The 18030-nt window shown below is 40.2% G+C and overlaps 1 protein-coding gene across 2 annotated transcripts; it reads left to right on the top strand.

Moving 5' to 3' along the window:
- Window positions 1–1081: 1081 nt before the first annotated feature.
- LOC117453669 (progesterone receptor-like) lies at window positions 1082–12552 on the top strand. 2 transcript variants are annotated; one of them, XM_034092577.2, is made up of 10 exons: window positions 1082–1575; window positions 1693–2078; window positions 2997–3133; window positions 3370–3486; window positions 3821–3937; window positions 4022–4225; window positions 5089–5233; window positions 6216–6346; window positions 6499–6650; window positions 11374–12552. In XM_034092577.2, exons 1-10 carry the CDS (start codon window positions 1240–1242, stop codon window positions 11536–11538), a joined length of 1890 nt encoding a protein of 629 aa, XP_033948468.1. In that variant the 5' UTR covers window positions 1082–1239; the 3' UTR covers window positions 11539–12552. The 2 variants fall into 2 exon arrangements, with proteins under 2 accessions (XP_033948468.1, XP_033948467.1); XM_034092576.2 differs by having other exon boundaries at window positions 1082–2078.
- Window positions 12553–18030: the final 5478 nt, after the last annotated feature.

Below are 18030 nucleotides of genomic sequence, written 5' to 3'. Positions count from 1 at the left end.
TTGTTGTAAAGGAGTTAATAAATCACACACTGAGGGAACATCACTATATTGGAATTATTTGTATAGGCTTTTTCGATCAAACATTTTCGGGGTCGGTCAGGGGGTTCTTGGCTGAGAAAATGTTTCAAAGGGGGTACATGACTGAACAAAGTTTGAGAAGCACTGCTGTAGCCTAACTAAGAAAAGCTCTACTATAGAGCTTAATAGTGAGGTACTGTTATTGGAAAGCCCATTGCATTCTGAATGAAATATTTTCATTATGAGCAATGTTGTAACCATCCAATGGTGATTACTGTTTTAACCTCAATGTCAAGTTTTTGACTCCTGATATGTTCCTGTAGGTGACTTCTGACTCTATTCTGACCTTAGTACCAACATGTTTTCACATCTCTATGGAGCGAGATCTAATGAATGTGACAACCAACCCTTTACTTCCCTTCTCAAAAATAACCTAATTTAATCAGTCATGTAAATAAACATAGAATAAAATATGATTATGTGAAAATAATCTTTCTCTTGCAGTATGTTGTGCTTTGAAAGGCTTATTTCATCCATCTCTTGTTCCTGACAATGACATCCTCATCCATCACATGCAGACTATTAGACCCTTCATTGACCAACGGTATATAAAATTATATTTATTTTGATTTTTTTTCAGAAAAGTTAGTGCTGTGCAGGACAAGTTGTATTATATCGAACAACATTCACCGTGTAAATAAGACAACCGAATACAAACAAGCTCACCTTTAATTGTCCACAACATACTGAGAAAGAGAATATTATAATTTAGAAAATCCAATTCTGAACAAACATGGCAGCTTTAGGTGAGAATGTTTCTAAAGAAGCCTGTCATGATGTGGCGATAATTTAATCCTTGCTATTCTCACTCACGAGAACTAAACATGCCAGAGTTCAAAGACAAGTTACAAAGTTGTAATCGTTATTTATGGAGCGAGTTTCTGCTCTGCCCCCGCGGAAATACAACGGAGCTTTGTAAAAAAAGAAAAAAGGCAATAGGAAACAAGTATCCAGCCCTGCTTTCATTCGCGGAACAGCTCGGCGGGACGTCCCTTCCCTGTACGTCGACAGCCCGCTGCTCTGTATTATTTCCTCCTCCGCCGACACATGACCGGAGTCTCGCAGGGTAGGCGTTTTCTCGCCTGAAGTGCGTTGTTTTATTTTGTTTCCCAGTGTAACCAGCACACTGCTCACACAGTACTGTCTTGACGGAAGCGGAAGATGGCCTTTCGCTCGAGCTTAGAAGAAATATCAAACTCTTTAATAAACGAGCGCGCGGACACTGCGGACACCTGTGCTTCTTGCCCAACTACCGCTGAGCTAAGTAAGGCAGTATCGGTGTCACTTGGTTTAGACTCAGTGTCCTCTCCGCTTAACAACATGAATCAGTGCTCCGGCAGCAGCAGCATATTCGCAGACTTCCACCACACCATGGAGAGTAGTTCCCGGGGAGTTCAGGAGTTACAAACGGCTCCTAATGTCAACTCAGACCAGCTTCTATTACGTGACACTGCCTTTAAAGACGACTTTGGAGAAGTGTGCCACGGCATTCAGCAGGTGAGCTGCATGGATCTGCTCACATCGGGGGACATAGACAGCGCGCAGAACGGGGCGCGTAACCCTGTATTATCTAGGTATGTCTGCAGGGAGTCTAACCTGTTCATCAACCCGCAGGAAGAGCTGCCCGCGCCCTCTCAGGTGGAAGAGATGTTGCCTTTGATACCATACTCTGCGTACTCCGCAAATCCAAACCTATACAGGGACACTCCGGGAGCGTGGTGCGCCCGAAGCAATCGATCCGAGCCGGAGAGGGGCGGTTTAAGCGGACGTAATTTGTTGTGCAAATACTGTAACTGTGGGCCAGCATCTCTCGGATCCATGCAGGAATGCCACTGTCTCTGGTACAACAAGGAGGACAAAGGTGGCATGCGAGCAGCGATGACACACGGCTATGGCCAAATGGAAAGTTACCAAAGTGTAATTCCTCAAGGACACGGCACTCTTTCCACTATCAAGACTGAACCATCTGTTTGGCTGGATTGCTCTGATCGCACTTTTAGGTAAGTACGTTTCAATGATTTGTTTTGACTTGGTTTTTGTTGGCATAATATCGAGTGCAATTATACTGAGGGCTTCATTCTGTCCGCCCAAGTTCATCTTTTTTTTGTCAGAAATAAAAGGACAAATGCACCGTGAACATTGTGTAGTGACCATGCTTTCATCTGCCCAGTTGTTGCATGTTGCTTTGTTGGATTTTTAAATAAGGGTTATCAACTTGATCCTTTATTAAATCCATTGTCTAAAGCTGCAATCTCCTCCTGTTCTTCTTGATATTTATATATAGAGCCGCAGAGGATATTTGGACATGGCTGCACAAATAAATAAAATCCACCCAACATTGCATTATCCTCTGCTATGCCTTATGCTGGTGCCCAGTTGTGCTGCAGGGACAGCTTGTGTAATCAGCAATAAATAATTTGGGCTCTAACAGCTACATATGCTCATCTTGGCCTTGGCCAAGTTGTGTTTTAGTGTGTAGCTAGACTGAATCAAAGTTTACCTAACTTGGACTGTGCTGTGACTAACTACATAAAATACCACTTAATATACCACTGTCACTGTAAACAAGAGATACAGCACCTGTTGCTGCATCTGGCTTTGAATAGAAGAGAATGTCCTGATTGAATACACAATGAAAACATCTAACTTTGCTGGTTAATCACAGATGTGCCTCACTTGTTATATAATCAATCATGGAATAGGGAAATGTTTTATAACTGGATTGGATTTAGGGAATTAGTGCCCTGAAGGTCTTAACAGATCTCTGAGACAAAACCTTGTGACCTAAAGTTTGACTGTCTGCCTTTGTTCATGCTATTTGCAACTGTTAATGATGAAACCATTTCAAAAATGCAGAATCTGTGTCCACTGGTGAATTCTTTCTCTTTCATATGTTTGTTTATGTTTTATGTGTCCAGGCATGAGGATTTGTTCCCAGGTGTGTATCTGTCGGACAGGAGAGTGTGTCAGGTTTGCAGCGACGATGCCTCAGGTTGTCACTACGGAGCCGTCACCTGCGGCAGCTGCAAAGTATTCTTCAAGAGAGCCGCTGCAGGTGGGTGCTACACCAATTTAAACACACGAGTGCACACAAAGACACACACAATCACTCGCGCTGATTTAATTTCTTACGCCCACTCGTTGGTGCATTCAGGCAGGGCAAAGTGACCTTACATGAGGGCGAGTTATTTCATGTTATCAGTAAACACCCACATATCAGCACTATGAGTGGAAGCCTAATCATTGTTGAAAACGCTACCTCATTCCCCCGAAACCTTTCTGTACCACCAGGTAAGCAGAACCATCTGTGTGCCAGCCGGAATGACTGCACCATCGACAAGCTGCGGAGGAAAAACTGCGCCTCGTGCCGTTTAAAGAGGTGCTTCATGTCAGGAATGAGCCTCAAAGGTGAGGGACTAAATATAAAATCCCAAAGAGAGACTGAGAATGGAAAGTATGAGGGATTTTCATTTGAAAAGGTGGTGGTTAGATAGCTTACATGTATTGGATCAGAGCTGACTAATCAAATGTCCCTGTTTAAATACAGTGTAACAAATTCGTTTCAGAAGAGCTTTTTCCTGGCCTTGCCCCTCTGCAGTGATAAGGAACAGAATCTGGTTTATACTCGTTTCGTTTTTTTCCCCTGATTTGTTTTTATTTATTGTGTAATAAATCAGACAAAACAACGTATACATGCAGACTTGTTATCTCCTTTCGGCCCTGTTTTCTTCTCCTTGTCTAGGTCGTAGGCTTAAGGGAGCCGGACAGCCGAGGAGCGGAGAGGAGGAGCTTCCTCCGGCTCCCTGGGGAAACAGAGATGCCATCTTGGAGCCTGGAAGTGCAGCTGTAGCGGCTCAAAGTGAGGATAAGTGTCTCATAAATTCCACTTAATATAGTTTTACTTGTAATGTTACTTTAATACTCTTCTTCTGTATGTCTTCAGTAGCTTGCCTGGCTTCAGGGATTCCCCCAAGCGTGCGCTCCTGCCGCTCCCTGCTCAGCGTCTTGCAGGCCATAGAGCCGGCTGTCGTCAATGCCGGGCACGATCACGCGCAGCCAGACAGCCCTGTGTCCTTGCTCACCAGCCTCAATGAGCTGGGGGAGAGACAGCTGGTTACTGTGGTGCGCTGGGCCAAGGCAATACCAGGTAAACCACTGTGGGCCAAGGTTGACTTGTACACGAGTCAACACCACATGTAGGTGTTTTTAGCTGGTGTGTCCAGACAGATTGTATTGTTTTAAGCTTAGCAAAACCAGCGAGGTCACACTTTCTGAGCAAGATAGACAACACTGAGAGGTAGATTACATTTCCCAGTCATTTACATCGTCAGGAAATGTCTGATACCTGGTTTTATAATTGTAATCTTGGGGCAAGGCCACGACATCACCAGATGGCAAGCCTCGCCAGGATTTGATGCATTTTGAACATCAGTTTGATGAGCCAATCCCTTCCAAACCTGTTCATAAATAGACCACTAGAGGGGGGTACGCTCATATTTATGGGTGGAAAAGGCAAACACTGTATCCACACTGCAGTGATTCTTCTTTTAATTACACTGAACAAAAATATAAACGCAACACTTTTGTTTTTGCTCCCATTTTTCATGAGATGAACTCAAAGATCTAAAACATTTTCTATATACACAAAATAACCATTTCTCTCAAATATTGTTCACAAATCTGAAAAAATCTGTGATAGTGAGCACTTCTCCTTTGCCGAGATAATCCATCCCACCTCACAGGTGTGGCATATCAAGATGCTGATTAGACAGCATGATTATTGCACAGGTGTGCTTTAGGCTGGCCACAATGAAAGGCCACTCTGAAATGTGCATTTTTGCATTATTGGGGGGGTCCGAAAACCAGTCAGTATCTGGTGTGAGGGGTAGTGTTGAAAAATGGGAGGAAAAACAAAAGTGTTGCGTTTATATTTTTGTTCAGTGTAGTATGAAGTGTTGATATCTATTCAACTGAACTGGGGAGTGTGATTTCATGATGTGTTTTTTACAGGTTTCCGTGACATGCACGTGGATGATCAGATGTCTGTGATTCAGTTGTCATGGATGGGGGTGATGGTGTTTGCGTTGGGATGGAGGTCCTACACACTCACCAACAGCTCCCTGCTCTACTTTGCTCCAGACCTGGTGTTCAATGAGTAAGTAGTGAAAAAATACTTGAACCAAAGTTCTGATATTGCTTTCAAAGAATGGAAGTTAGAAGAAGTTTGTCATGTCGCAGTTTCTTTAGCAGACAAATAAAGTTTGTGGCGGCCCTTAACCGCTGTAGTAATCACTGTGACATTTGGCTTTGGTGGAATACGAAGAGTTTTCACTTGTCACCGTGATGGGAAAGAAAAGCCACTTAGGAATACAAGCTTCAGAGAAAGATTTATAAGAAATAACACGATGAATGGCGCCTTTTTCTAAGCGAGACAGTAAACAAGTCTGTTGTGTTCTTACATTTCCCTTTGCGTCTGATTCACGTGGCCGCAGAGGGATCACCTCAGATGAATTATTCTGTTTCATCTCCACGAAACCATCAGTCCCCAAGAACTTCAGCGGTGTAGAGTTTGTTTTTTTCTGATTCGCGCCACAACCTCCTCCAGCCTTTATCAAAAAAATGTTTCCTGACACCTCGACTCCTGCTTTTTGTCCTTTCTCTGTACTTTCAGCAAACTTCACGCGGAGTTTTGAAAGTAAACGTTGCACTTGATAAAACAGAAGTATCTAACCACTCTGCCATTTCTTTAATAGCTTTCCGTTTTTTAACGAGCGTGTCGCTGAGAATGGTAAAACCAGCCTCGGGCCCTCGGAGCAGCTTTCACTTTGTGCGACATTAGCAAAACACCTGCATTAGACCTCTGTCACTCTCTCGGGCTGCTTCTGAACTGCATGGAAATGGATACGCCTGCCCTCGTTGCTGACCCTCATTTTTCTCAGGCTCTACGTCGTTCCCTTTTCCATTATCCAACTCATTTTATTCTCACCTCTGCTGCTTTTTCCACTTCGGCGTCCATTAATTATCCTCCTTCTTTTCTTCCTCGCCTGACGCTCTCTTTGCCTCCTCCTTATGTCGTAGCTGGTGCTCCTTCTCCTTTCTCTCACTCACATCGTCCATTTTTTGTATTCCCCCTGCAGCCAGCGGATGCAAGTGTCCAGTATGTATGAACACTGTGTGAGGATGAAGGTGCTCTCCCAAAGGTTCTGCATGCTGAAGGTCACCCAGGAGGAGTTCCTCTGCATGAAGGCCCTGGTCCTCTTCAGCATCAGTGAGTTCGCTGGGAAAAAGGAAATAATACGTTGAATGTCATGTCGAGCAAGTGAAATAAGAGTATAATAGAGTTCAGCCATTCTTCTGGGAATTGATGGGATGGATAATGTCCGTGAGATTTATTGTTGTGTTCTGGGTTTGTGGTCACAGTGCCAGTGGAGGGCCTGAAGAACCAGCGTTGTTTTGATGAACTGCGGACCTCCTACATAAAGGAGCTGGACCGCTTGGCGAGCCACCGCGGAGAGACCACCCGCACACAGAGGCTGTTCCAGCTCACTCAGCTGCTGGACTACCTCCAGTCGGTAATACACACTATTCTACACGTATATGACGAGGGAAAAGTCAACAGCCATTGCGAAATCGAACAAAATGAAAAACAGTTCAATCCCAGAATAAGAGTCAGGTTTATCGCCGTCAGGTTTATCGCCGTCATAAATACAGCGTGAGAAAAGTGTTATAAATGAGAAAATAGAACTATTAAAATATTGAATACACAATGTAAATATACAGAATTGAAGGTGTTGTACATTATGATAGGCCAGCATAACACAAACTCACAACATGTCATATACAAGATACAATTTACAGTTAAGTTAGCAGAGTAATTACAGTTTTTAAATTACATTTAAATATATTCAAATGAAACATCAGAGTGGGATCTGGTTAAATGCTGTGACTTTAAACTTTCACCTGTATGTAATTTAAACTAGCGTCAAGGACATCCATGAACCAGATTCAGTGTGTATCAAAGTTCAACTAGCTGCGCCACTCTAAGTTTGTTAATCATTTAATTCCTCACTTACTTTATCAGCTATTATGTTTAAAATTCAAGCAGTGGTCCATTTCATTTCAGTTGCAGACAGACAGTAATGTCATCCTGATAAAAGGGTTTTTTTCCTCGAAGGGTGAACCCAGGGTACGACATTGGGGAACAAATCCCCAGCCTGCCACTGCACACGTAGCAGAGTGTCACCACCTCCTGGTTCAGCTTCTGTACACCGATTGTATAATCTCAGGGAAAGTACTGAGTCACCCTCTGGTGGTAGCAGTGACTCATATACAATTACTGTAAGGATTAAACTCACATTTTCCATCCTCCTTAATCTAGTCCCAGCCAATAGAGTGGTGCAGGAATGAGTCCTAAAACCCGGAAATGAGTTAGCATTCAGCACTTCCAGGGTTCCTCGTATTTTTGAATTAATCAAAATTAGAAATACTTAAATAATCAGGGGGAAGCTGGTTTTTGTGACAGTTGTTCCATTATAGAATGAATAAAATAACTAATACAAATATAATGTACTATATAATAAAAGTAAGAATGTGCAATAAAAGATCAAATAAGATATACAAATGAGGTTTTAGTTAATAATTAGGTTTTGGTTAGATATCTGAAATAAGGTCTGTGGTGTATTCAAGCTCACAAGATTTCCAGTTTTGTTCCATGATATAAAATGCGTCAGTGAATGCCTCACTCGTGAATGCCTGAAGCCTTAACATTGTTTAAAAAGGTGCGGTTGCTAACAAGTGTCTTAAAAAAGATTTCGAAATGTCATCCGATGGAACATTAGCCACCTTTAGCTTAGCAGAGGCACAGCCATGCTACCGTGATGTAGTTTGTTTATAGCTTTTACTTCTGGCAGTTGGATTTTAGCTTCAACTATTATTATAAAAGTGGTGTTAATATGTGGAGACTATCATAAATGTGTGGAAATATCCCAGGGAGGGAGGCCTTGGCTATGATACCTTCCGGGTCTTTCTACAAACATACATCATCTCTGCACCGCACTATGTAATGCTGTAGCTGTAAGACGCACATTCAAACTAATATACAGTATCAACAGGGAACAGCAGCATCAGCTGATCACGTCTGCAGATGCAAACATGAAACATCATGAAACATCATCTGTTCTTTTGATATTCTTCACACCTGCAGGTGATTAGTGTGATGTTGTAAACCTCAGGTTGACTGGAATACACATTGCTCACAGTGCCAACATCGTGAGAGGGAAGGAGGGAATTTTATTTGTGCAAATAAAATTCAGAGCATATTAAATCAACCAAGGAAACTTGCACCAGTTATGACAATATAAATAGTTTTACATCTGTTTTTTACTAGCACACCAACATTGCTCTTGGTAGACGCCTTTATCACGCCACAATAAACATTTAACAGACCGAAGTGTCTAACAGGCAAGTGCCTTGAAAAGCTTAAAGTCCAGCCTGAGTCAGAAGAACTGTATGCTGCATTTAGTTAAAGTAGTATTAATTGTGAAACCACAAAAGCTTTAAAGAAAAAAGAGCAGCTATAAAAGAAAATAATGCCTTACAGAACAACAGGTATCTTTCTTTGTATGTGTTTATGAACATTATACATACACTATCCACCATAGTGTCTATTAATGCTTTACGAAGCAAGAAAAGATAAGAAACTAACAATGCATAGCAACGTTGAGAGAAATAGCAACAGTTGAATCACAACACAACAACAACAACATGTCACAAGTCAGGTTAGCCCATATTAAGATCCATATTTCAAAGGTTTAAAGTTAAAAACTTGTTTTTAATTCATTCTCAAGGAGTTTTTTGTCCTACAATCCAAGGTGAGTATTCCACAGTCTTAAACAAATAAGAATAAGAATAAGAATAAAATAAACAACACAATTCAAAATGTGTTGTTTTTTACTAAATTAAATGGTTCCAATAAATGCTATACAACCCTTTTATTGTTTTTGTTTTACTATAATTTGCACATCCCTCTACTTCATGTACAGAAGATGCAAAGATAAATAAAGTAATTTAAACCTGAAAGAAAGTGTTCATGGGTTTCTTAAGCGTCCTTGGCTTTTTTGAAAGGAGCTATATCATTTCAAGTTAGTATTATTATTATTAACGAAAGTATATTTGAGGTTATTATTCCTAAAACTGTGCATACCTGGACTATAAACAACTCTGTTAATGGAGATATTACTACAGATTGCTGTTTGTGATGCCACCACTAGAGGGTGCACATGGACTGCTTTGCTCCTCAGTACTGTCGTCATAGCTTGTAAAACTAATTGGTAATAGCAATCTAAAGAAGTAAACCTTCGGTGGTTGAGGCGAGCCCAGAAACGCTGGAAAGTTTCCCCCCGAAGAGAGCCGAGCTGCGGCATTTTGAGCCTCAAATCTTTCACTGTGGATTTACTCTTAAAGGCTCAGCTTTGTCAGTGTCCCACTCACATCTCAGATCAGCCAGGCAGCCAGGGATTGTCTGGCAGGGCCCTTAAGGCAGAAAAAGCGGAGTTGATCAAGACCCTGCAGTTCAGACCCCTCGGCTTCCCCTTGCCTGAGGGGCTTACAGCGGCACAATGAGTGTCATCTCTTAAACCACCTCTTAAATCTCATGGCAGGAGACAGCTTCCATGTCTTTTTCCCTTTCCCCCTTTATCTGAGGGCTTTGTTCTCTTTCAATGCTGTATACACGCGTCACATCTCTGTCACTAATAACCACCAGTGGAAGAAGTACTTTGCAAAGTCAAAGTAGCATTAATAGATTGTGACACATTGCAAACACTCTGTCACAGGTGATGCATTCAAAATCTTACTTGAGTAAAGTTACAGAAGTATTGGAATCACGATATTCCTGAAATACTAAATGTACTCACTCGGCATAATCTCCGCTCTAAGATTCCTATCCAATACAATCTTTTTTTTTAAAATCATTTTATCTTTTACTTTACTACTATCTTTTATAGTATTGTTTATGATGTTCCCATTATTTTGAAAGAGGCTGATCGTTGGAGAGTTTTTTTCTTTAAATCTTCTTGACAGTTCCTCAAATCCATTAGTCAACGTCCTCCCAGCCTTTTGAATTTTATAATAATGCATGTATCTCGCTTTGAACGCAACATTTAAACATTATCTGAAGAGCTGCTGTCAAACTAATGTTTTTTATCCTTCCTTTAATATATTATTTACATTCATTCTTACTAAATGAAATGAGATATTCATTTATTGGTAACTTTACATATGAGTTACCCACCTAGCTGTTAAAGGTGGCGCTGGTTTCGATTAGCTAATAATCTGAATCTGTTAAGTAACTAAAGCTGCCAGATAGATTTAGTGTAGTAAGAAATATATTTAAGAAAATTACATTTTGAAATGTAGTTAGGGTTGAAATTTGTTTTAATATGTTATTTAAATTACCTCATGCACTAGTGCAATATCCAGTGGAGGCAAAATATGTGAAATATTGTTCTATTGAAATGTCTGTGTTGCTGCAGAGCAGTCACAGCCTACAGATTCTCTTTACACACAAACAAATCACACTATGATCATTTTACTCTATATTTCTATGATAATGTTCAAAATTGATTATTCCCATTATGAATCATATTGTAATTCCAGTCAAGAATAATTGCAAATAGGGATTTATTTTCAAAAAGTGCAACCCTTAGTGGAGTATTAAAGGTCCCCTGTTATAATGTCAATATATTACATGTTTCAGATATATACAAAACATGTCTCTGAAGTGTTTGGCTCCAAACACCAAACAGATCATTGCAGCATTACCCATAATCCCCTCTGTTTCAGCCCTGTTTCAAAAGTGCTGATTCTCTGTCTGTCACTTTAGATGAAAATAAGGAGCCCCTCCCCACGCCCTCTGAGAGATATTTGGTTAAAAAGAACACAATGGTGCTCTAGGAGGAGATGCAGGTGATAATGGGGGGGGGGGGGGGGTTACCTTGGTTGGTGATTGGCTAATGGTTACACAAGCCAACAAATCGTTATGACATCATAAAGTGGCCAAAATCTGATCAGCTCATTCTCTTGTTTTTATAGAAATGGATCAGGACAAAAAGAGAGAGAATCTTTGTTCCTGAAACGTTCAGAGTCTCTTCACACAGAGGGGACACATGTTGATGTATAAAATACATGAAAAAGTGGATTTTGCATAATAGGTGACCTTTAAGTAGTATAAATGCAAATACTTGAATAAATGTACTTGATTCCACAAGTGCTAATAACCCCTCCTCTTCTTCTCAGATTGTGAGGAAGTTACACCAGTTCACCTACGATCTCTTCATCCAAGCTCAGTCCCTCCAGACGCGTGTCAACTTCCCAGAGATGATCTCCGAGATCGTGAGCGTCCATGTTCCCAAAATCCTCTCGGGCATGGTCAAGCCCATCCTTTTCCACAACACAGCCTAGAGCGGTGTGGCGGGGGGTTGGGGGGGGCTGAAGGGTGGGCTCGTGATTGTCCTTTATGTCACTTGAGCTTCAGCCACTTCTGGGAAAAGCTTAAACGGCTAGAGGGTTTATCCTTTCATGAGGTGTAAGCCTTTTTTTAACCTACTACAGGGTGACAGTGAAGCACATTGAAGCTAAATGAAGTGCATTCAGCACATTCTTCCAATCTTATTGCATCTACTCTGTTCTCCTACTGCCTGATATCTGTATGAAATGTCTCGTTTTTTAGCATGACTTCCTCCACACAGGCTAAACACCTGGCATGTAAGACTTCTTCTTCTTCTTCTTCTGCATATATGTATAACCGACAACAGGTTATGTTTAATTTCAGGAGGGGAAAACCCTGTTTGCAGAGTTCACATCATCATAGCCTGTCTGTGTGCAGTGGTATGACATTTGGATTAGCTTTTTAACAATGAATGTTATTGTGAGCACCTGAGATGATCACATTTGATTGACAGGTAATAAACCGTCGCGGCATGCATGCTAAGAGGCAACGCTGTCTCGCCTGAGTATAAAAACATGTCTGAAAGCTGTTCTCATCCTTAGACATAATAGTCGACTAATGGTTTAGGCGGAGGCAACACACACTCTTTTTACACCGTGAGTGACTACAACATTTAATTGTATATTTATGAATTTTGTAGTTTTTAAAAAAGGTCGCACTGAAGAAAGTATTTTGGCCAAATAGTCGCGAATGACTCATCATTTAACTAACTATTGGTGACTTTTTTTTGCTTGTTTTTAAATGTCAAACATTATCTAGTTTTTTCCAAGATCGACATTTCATACTGTTGTAACTTTTCTACAGTTTTCTTAAAAAGTGTTCTTTGCAAAGTGCTCTGTTGTGAATCATCATCCAGTATCCATTGTAGCTTTTCTTCCTGCGAAACGATAAAAAGGTCAAGCCAAGAATCTGCTCATTTGTTGCAATAATTACAGCTTAATATGGAATAATAAACAACTGAAGCATGAGTGTGTGTTATTAATAACGAGCGCAGAGTGGGAGGAAATGCACACGGTTTGCATTACGGCACAAGTTTGAGTGCATGCTAATGGTAATACTCATATTCCCCGTCTGATATTTTACATTTCACTCTGATAAGCAGTAAAGTGAACAGACAGGCTTTTAGAAAACATCAGACAGACATATTTTCTGCCAGTGCATTACACACCCTCAGGATTATGGCACGCTGCACCCGGCCAGGTAATAGATCTCAGCAGGAAACTAGAACATATCATACTCAAACAAGAAAGCCTGGGAGATTTATTTCTCCCATTCATCCTAGAGGAAACAGCCATGTTTGCAGATCTGGCATCAGAATGGCAGCCTGTGCTTTAATACCATCTAGTGGCTGCTGCGGAATCTGCAGCAGAGAACTGAGACCCAGCAGAAGCAACATCTGCTGGATCCATTCGCATTAGCTCGGTAATGTAATTGGACACGGATTTGCTCAATGTTTGAACAGGGTTACCATTAAATGGTCAGAGTCACGAGATGGGAGGTCATGGCAGTAAAGGGGAGAGTAAATAAAGAATGTGTTTCAATTAGAGGCGTAAGTCGGAGTTAAATAGAGAAAACTTAAGGAGGCTCTACAGGGGAATGGAGTAAAAACAAACAAATATCAACTTGAAACTATTCATGTTTATTATTCATACTAAGGCAATTATTATTTGATATCATGAATTGAACATGCAAATTAGGGATTATTTAATCACATATGTTCACAATTGGTTGTTTTATTTTGTTGACATATGATTGTCAATTTATAAAGTTGCGGTGGGAGTTTTGGATATCTCTTTTTATCACTCCATAAATCATAGAAATACTGTCAGTAGCCATAAAAAACGATTTCCTCCATGTTTTTAGGAATAACATGTTCCGTAAATCAGATACATAAACAAACAAAACTTTTAAAATAGAATTACGAATTAAACTGCGCATTTGGTAAATGTTCCTATGTGGAGATTTACGAGTCAAAGTATGTGAAAAAAACTATTTTGACAAAACTGCCTTTTAAAGATAAATATTGTAAAATGTCATATATTTTTCAAAACACAAAAAAACGTGTTGAAATGTTTAACTAATAGATATCACCATGACATTTCCTCATTTCCCCAGTTGATATGCAATAAGATTAATTATTTTGTATAACAAGTTTTCAGATTTAAAAAAAAAAAAGGATTCAAGCATAATTCGACACTAAAATGATGCTTACATAATGCATTTAAAAATATACATTTACTTTTTTGTGAATTTAAGAGAAATGTACAGACACAAACAAAATGTATTAAATAAAACAGCTAAAAAACATTTCAAATTGAACAGTCATGGGAAAACGATGTTTCTGCCTGGCACTAATATCATCTGCAAGCTAAAGCTTCATTTTATTAGAATATGAAATATAAATAACCAAATGACAATTACATTTATAAATATCAGAATTGTCTTTTTAAAATTGGTTATAGAAAATGAAATCACATGTTTTTTCTACATCATTAACAAATGTCTGTAGGGCTAAAGAGACGATGACATATCTCTGAGAGCTGGTTTATTTATCTCATTAAAATAGCCCTGTACTGTAAAAAGTAGTCTGTCTGGGTAACCTCTCCACCACCATTTTAACTCCCATTTCCTGAACAACCTCCTTCAACAAGTCCCTCTCATAAATTAATTGGAGCTGAACGAAGTTTAGGATTGAAAGACATGCTGAAATATCACTTAATTCTAAATATATTCCACGCCGCACATGCCCCTCTGACTCTGACCTTAAAAGGAATGGTTTCTTGTAGGTTTTTTTGCAATGATCAAAAATGTATGTGTTGATGTCGACATTTGAACTTAGCTCAGATTCCATTTGATTTCGGTGTTTTCTCCCGGTCTGCTCTGCATCAATATTACATGCCTACTCTTGCAGAACAAGGTTTTTTTCTTCTGCTGGGTAACGGCAAACCACGGAAAGCACAAACACACTAGCCACAAACAACAAAAAGTTGAAATGATTTCCTGATGTGGAAGTTAAGGAAATGGAAAAAATTCAATGTGCCTTTGAATGTGAGAGTATGACAACAGAAAACAACTCAAAGACGGATGAAAACCCACATTATCCAAGCTGAAATGGAATTGAAATGTGCACAATACTTCTTTCAACCTCACCTAAAAGTTCATCAATAATGTCTTTAACACCAGGTTACTCACAGCTAGAGTGACCGGAAAACAATTAGATTGTGGAGGCGGTAAGATGACACCCCTGAATGGGTTGTTTCTGTGGCCTGTCTAATGGAGGGTGATTCCTACTCAAGCACTAGTCCATTAACAACCAATTAACTTCCTATTAATATTTTACCAGACAGGGCCCCTCTTCTTGACGTGTTTTAAGGAGCTTTTCCCAGGAGTGTTTGAACATGAGCAGCTTTTAGAGCAGCATAAAGAGGCCTGTGTAATGGGCTGAAGGAGGAGGACAGGCAACCTGATAGCACTGAGAGCATGAGGAGGGGAGAGAGGGGAGAGAGGCGAGAGAGGGGAGAGAGGAGAGGAGACAGACTTCTGCAGCTGGCCCACCACCAGGCCAGGCCCCGAGCCGAGCCAGGACCCGAACACACACGGCAGGGATAGGGAATGCACGACTTTAAGGCCATGACACGAGATCAGAAACGAGTGGTTACATTTTGTAGAGCTGCAACTATCGACCAATCCATTACTGTATCAACACAACAAATATCAACAACTATTCTGAGGGTTGATACATTTTTGACTAGAAATGGCAGAAAATGCTGATTCCATTTTCTTAAATCTGGAGATTTCCTGCTTTTCTGTGTTTGTGAAGAGTTATCTTTGGGTTTTGGAGTGACAAGACACCTAATGACAGCATCTTGGACTATTTTGGGACATTTAGGATAAGATAATTAGGGAATGTCTTGGGTCACAGCAGCATGTTAACAAGGCATTGCAAAAGTGGAAATGGAAAAGAGTAGACAATAAACAAAGATAAACAGTAAATATAAACATCTCAGAGAAAAGAAAAAGAAAATATATGTACATATTGACAATGAAAGATATATATCTGTCGTATATACACTATGAAGGGCCACCCAGCCTCGGACACCCCACCAGGGGAGACCCCCTCGGGGAGCAGGAGTACAGGTTTTAACCCTGTGCTTCAGCCGCTGCTCTCTTCTATCCCTTTTATTGCATTTATTTTTATTTCATTTAATTTTTTTTAACACAGACCAAATAGGGCTTTTATAAACCTTTATTGGTTTTATTACAGGAGTTTTTAAATAGGTTTTTAAACAAAAAATATGTACCCGAGAGCCCGTGCACAACGCTGCGCTCGTACGGAGCACTCCCCAAAACCCTAACTATGGAGTCAGATTTGGGTCAATATTCTAGCGCGTAAAACAAGCTACTCACGAGCGGAAAATGTGCTTTTACACACGCATAAAATGACTCTCGCGCGCAGATTAAACCCCCGCGAGCGGCTATCCTCTCGCTCGCGAGAGAGACAGCCCTCTTGCTCCCTCGCGGGAGTGTCAGCCTCACTCGCGCGTCTGTCTACACGCGTGTGAAAAGTTTCTGACACTTTGGGGTGGAGCCACTGGACTTTGATTGACAGCTGCCAGGAACCCCGGAGTTGCCAGGTTTGATAAATGCCTGAACTACCAAGAGCCGAGGAGTGAGAGCTGCAAGATCAGTTGGACGAGATTGAATGGTAAAGTTGTCCATAAAAAACTATTACATTCGTAAAGTGTACAGCTAATATATATATATATATCAATTCATTTGATATAAAAAAAAATGACATTAATTCTAGGAGTGCAATACTTTTACAAACATTATAGTAATAATATGCATTCATTATGACAATATCATACTATTACTAGGAGTGTTCTATAGTGTGTTCAAAAAACAACTACAGAAACACCATATATTATACTATTTAAAATAATATAGGAATACTACAAAGATCTAGATACAGAGTATATTGAAATATTATAGGGCTACTATAGCTAATAAAATGGCACTACAGAAAAAACTATAGTAATACAATAGCTGCTGAAAAATACTACAGAACACTACAAACTTACTATAGGACACTATACAACTCTTATAGTATACTATAGTAATACTAGTTCATTTATAGTTCATTTCGTAAGGGAGGTGCATACAGCAGACAGTATAGTAGCAGTTTTCGACAGATACAGCCCACTCAAAAATATATTGTTTTATATAAAATTAATTAATATATATATTAGCTGTACACTTTACGAATATAATAGTTTTTTATGGACAACGTTACCATTCAATCTCGTCCAACTGATCATGCAGCTCTCACTCCTCGGCTCTTGGTAGTTCAGGCATTTATCAAACCTGGCAACTCCGGGCTTACTTGCAGCTGTCAATCAAAGTCCAGTGACTCCGCCCCAAAGTGCCAGAAACTTTTCACGAGCGTAGACAGAATCCGAGAGCGAGTGAGGCTGACACTCCCGCAAGGGAGCAAGAGGGCTGTCTCTCTCGCGAGCGAGCGCATAGCCGCTCGCGGGGGTTTAATCTGCGCGCGGCGGTCATTTTATGCGCGTGTAAAAGCACATTTTCCTCTGTGAGTAGCTTGTTTTACGTGCTAGAATATTGACCCAAATCTGACTCCATACTAACCCTAATAATTTTCTCTATCTTACAGTACACCGTCATTAGTCTACTGTAGATCATTTCATTTTACTTTCTGTTTCATCTCATTCTAAGTGCATAGTTTAATTACTTACTGGATTTTAGTTGCATCATTGTATCACAATATTTTATGGCACTGTTTTACTTCCGCACTACTTTATTACTAGCTGAAGTATATCCTGGAACTAAAGATGTTCCATTGCCGACCACTACACTAACTTATATGACAACAACCTTTGACATCGTGACATTTATAAATCTAACAATGAATCAACAAATTGAGAAATGTTTCACCAGATTCATCGACACAGTAAAAAAACTTTAGTTGCAGCCCTAGCCATATGCTTTGAGTGTAACTTTGTTTTTAAAAGTCCAAGGTGTTCCTGATGAGTGTTTTTTTTATTAAACAGCAGTTTTACCTTGGGGCTTCGACATAAAATAAGTGTTAAAACAGGAATATCCACCTTGCTCCTGCTCTGCCCTGAGCGTTAGTGCTGTGTAAGGCTGGTTTGGGTGGACATTTTAAACGAGTTCAGGGAAACTCCCTGCCTCGAGACAAAAAGAAAGCGCGAGAGGGAGAGAGGGAGGGGGAGGCAGAAAGTAAGAGAGAGGCCATTATGACTATAGCCCGAGGCTACTCCCAACGGATAAGGCATTTGTCTTCACTTGAAAGTATGATTTATTTTTCCACCAGTCAGAAGGGTTATGTTTGTCACCGCACACTGAAAGGACTTTTTGCAAATAGCAGCAGAAGCAGACATGGAAAAAAGAAAGAAAGAAAACGT

Source organism: Pseudochaenichthys georgianus, chromosome 10, assembly GCF_902827115.2.
Source record: "Pseudochaenichthys georgianus chromosome 10, fPseGeo1.2, whole genome shotgun sequence".
Taxonomy (NCBI): domain Eukaryota; kingdom Metazoa; phylum Chordata; class Actinopteri; order Perciformes; family Channichthyidae; genus Pseudochaenichthys; species Pseudochaenichthys georgianus.
Note: the sequence above shows the minus strand (reverse complement) of the source record. Positions and strands in the feature narration are given on the sequence as shown.

What these genes read in the sequence shown, in the direction of transcription:
- LOC117453669 (XM_034092576.2), top strand. Translation starts at nt 1,240, where the DNA reads ATGGCCTTTCGCTCGAGCTTAGAAGAAATATCAAACTCTTTAATAAAC. An exon ending in CTTCAAGAGAGCCGCTGCAG is followed by an intron (nt 3,134 to 3,369) that starts GTGGGTGCTACA and finishes CTGTACCACCAG; the next exon opens with GTAAGCAGAACCATCTGTGT. An exon ending in CCAGACCTGGTGTTCAATGA is followed by an intron (nt 5,234 to 6,215) that starts GTAAGTAGTGAA and finishes TTCCCCCTGCAG; the next exon opens with CCAGCGGATGCAAGTGTCCA.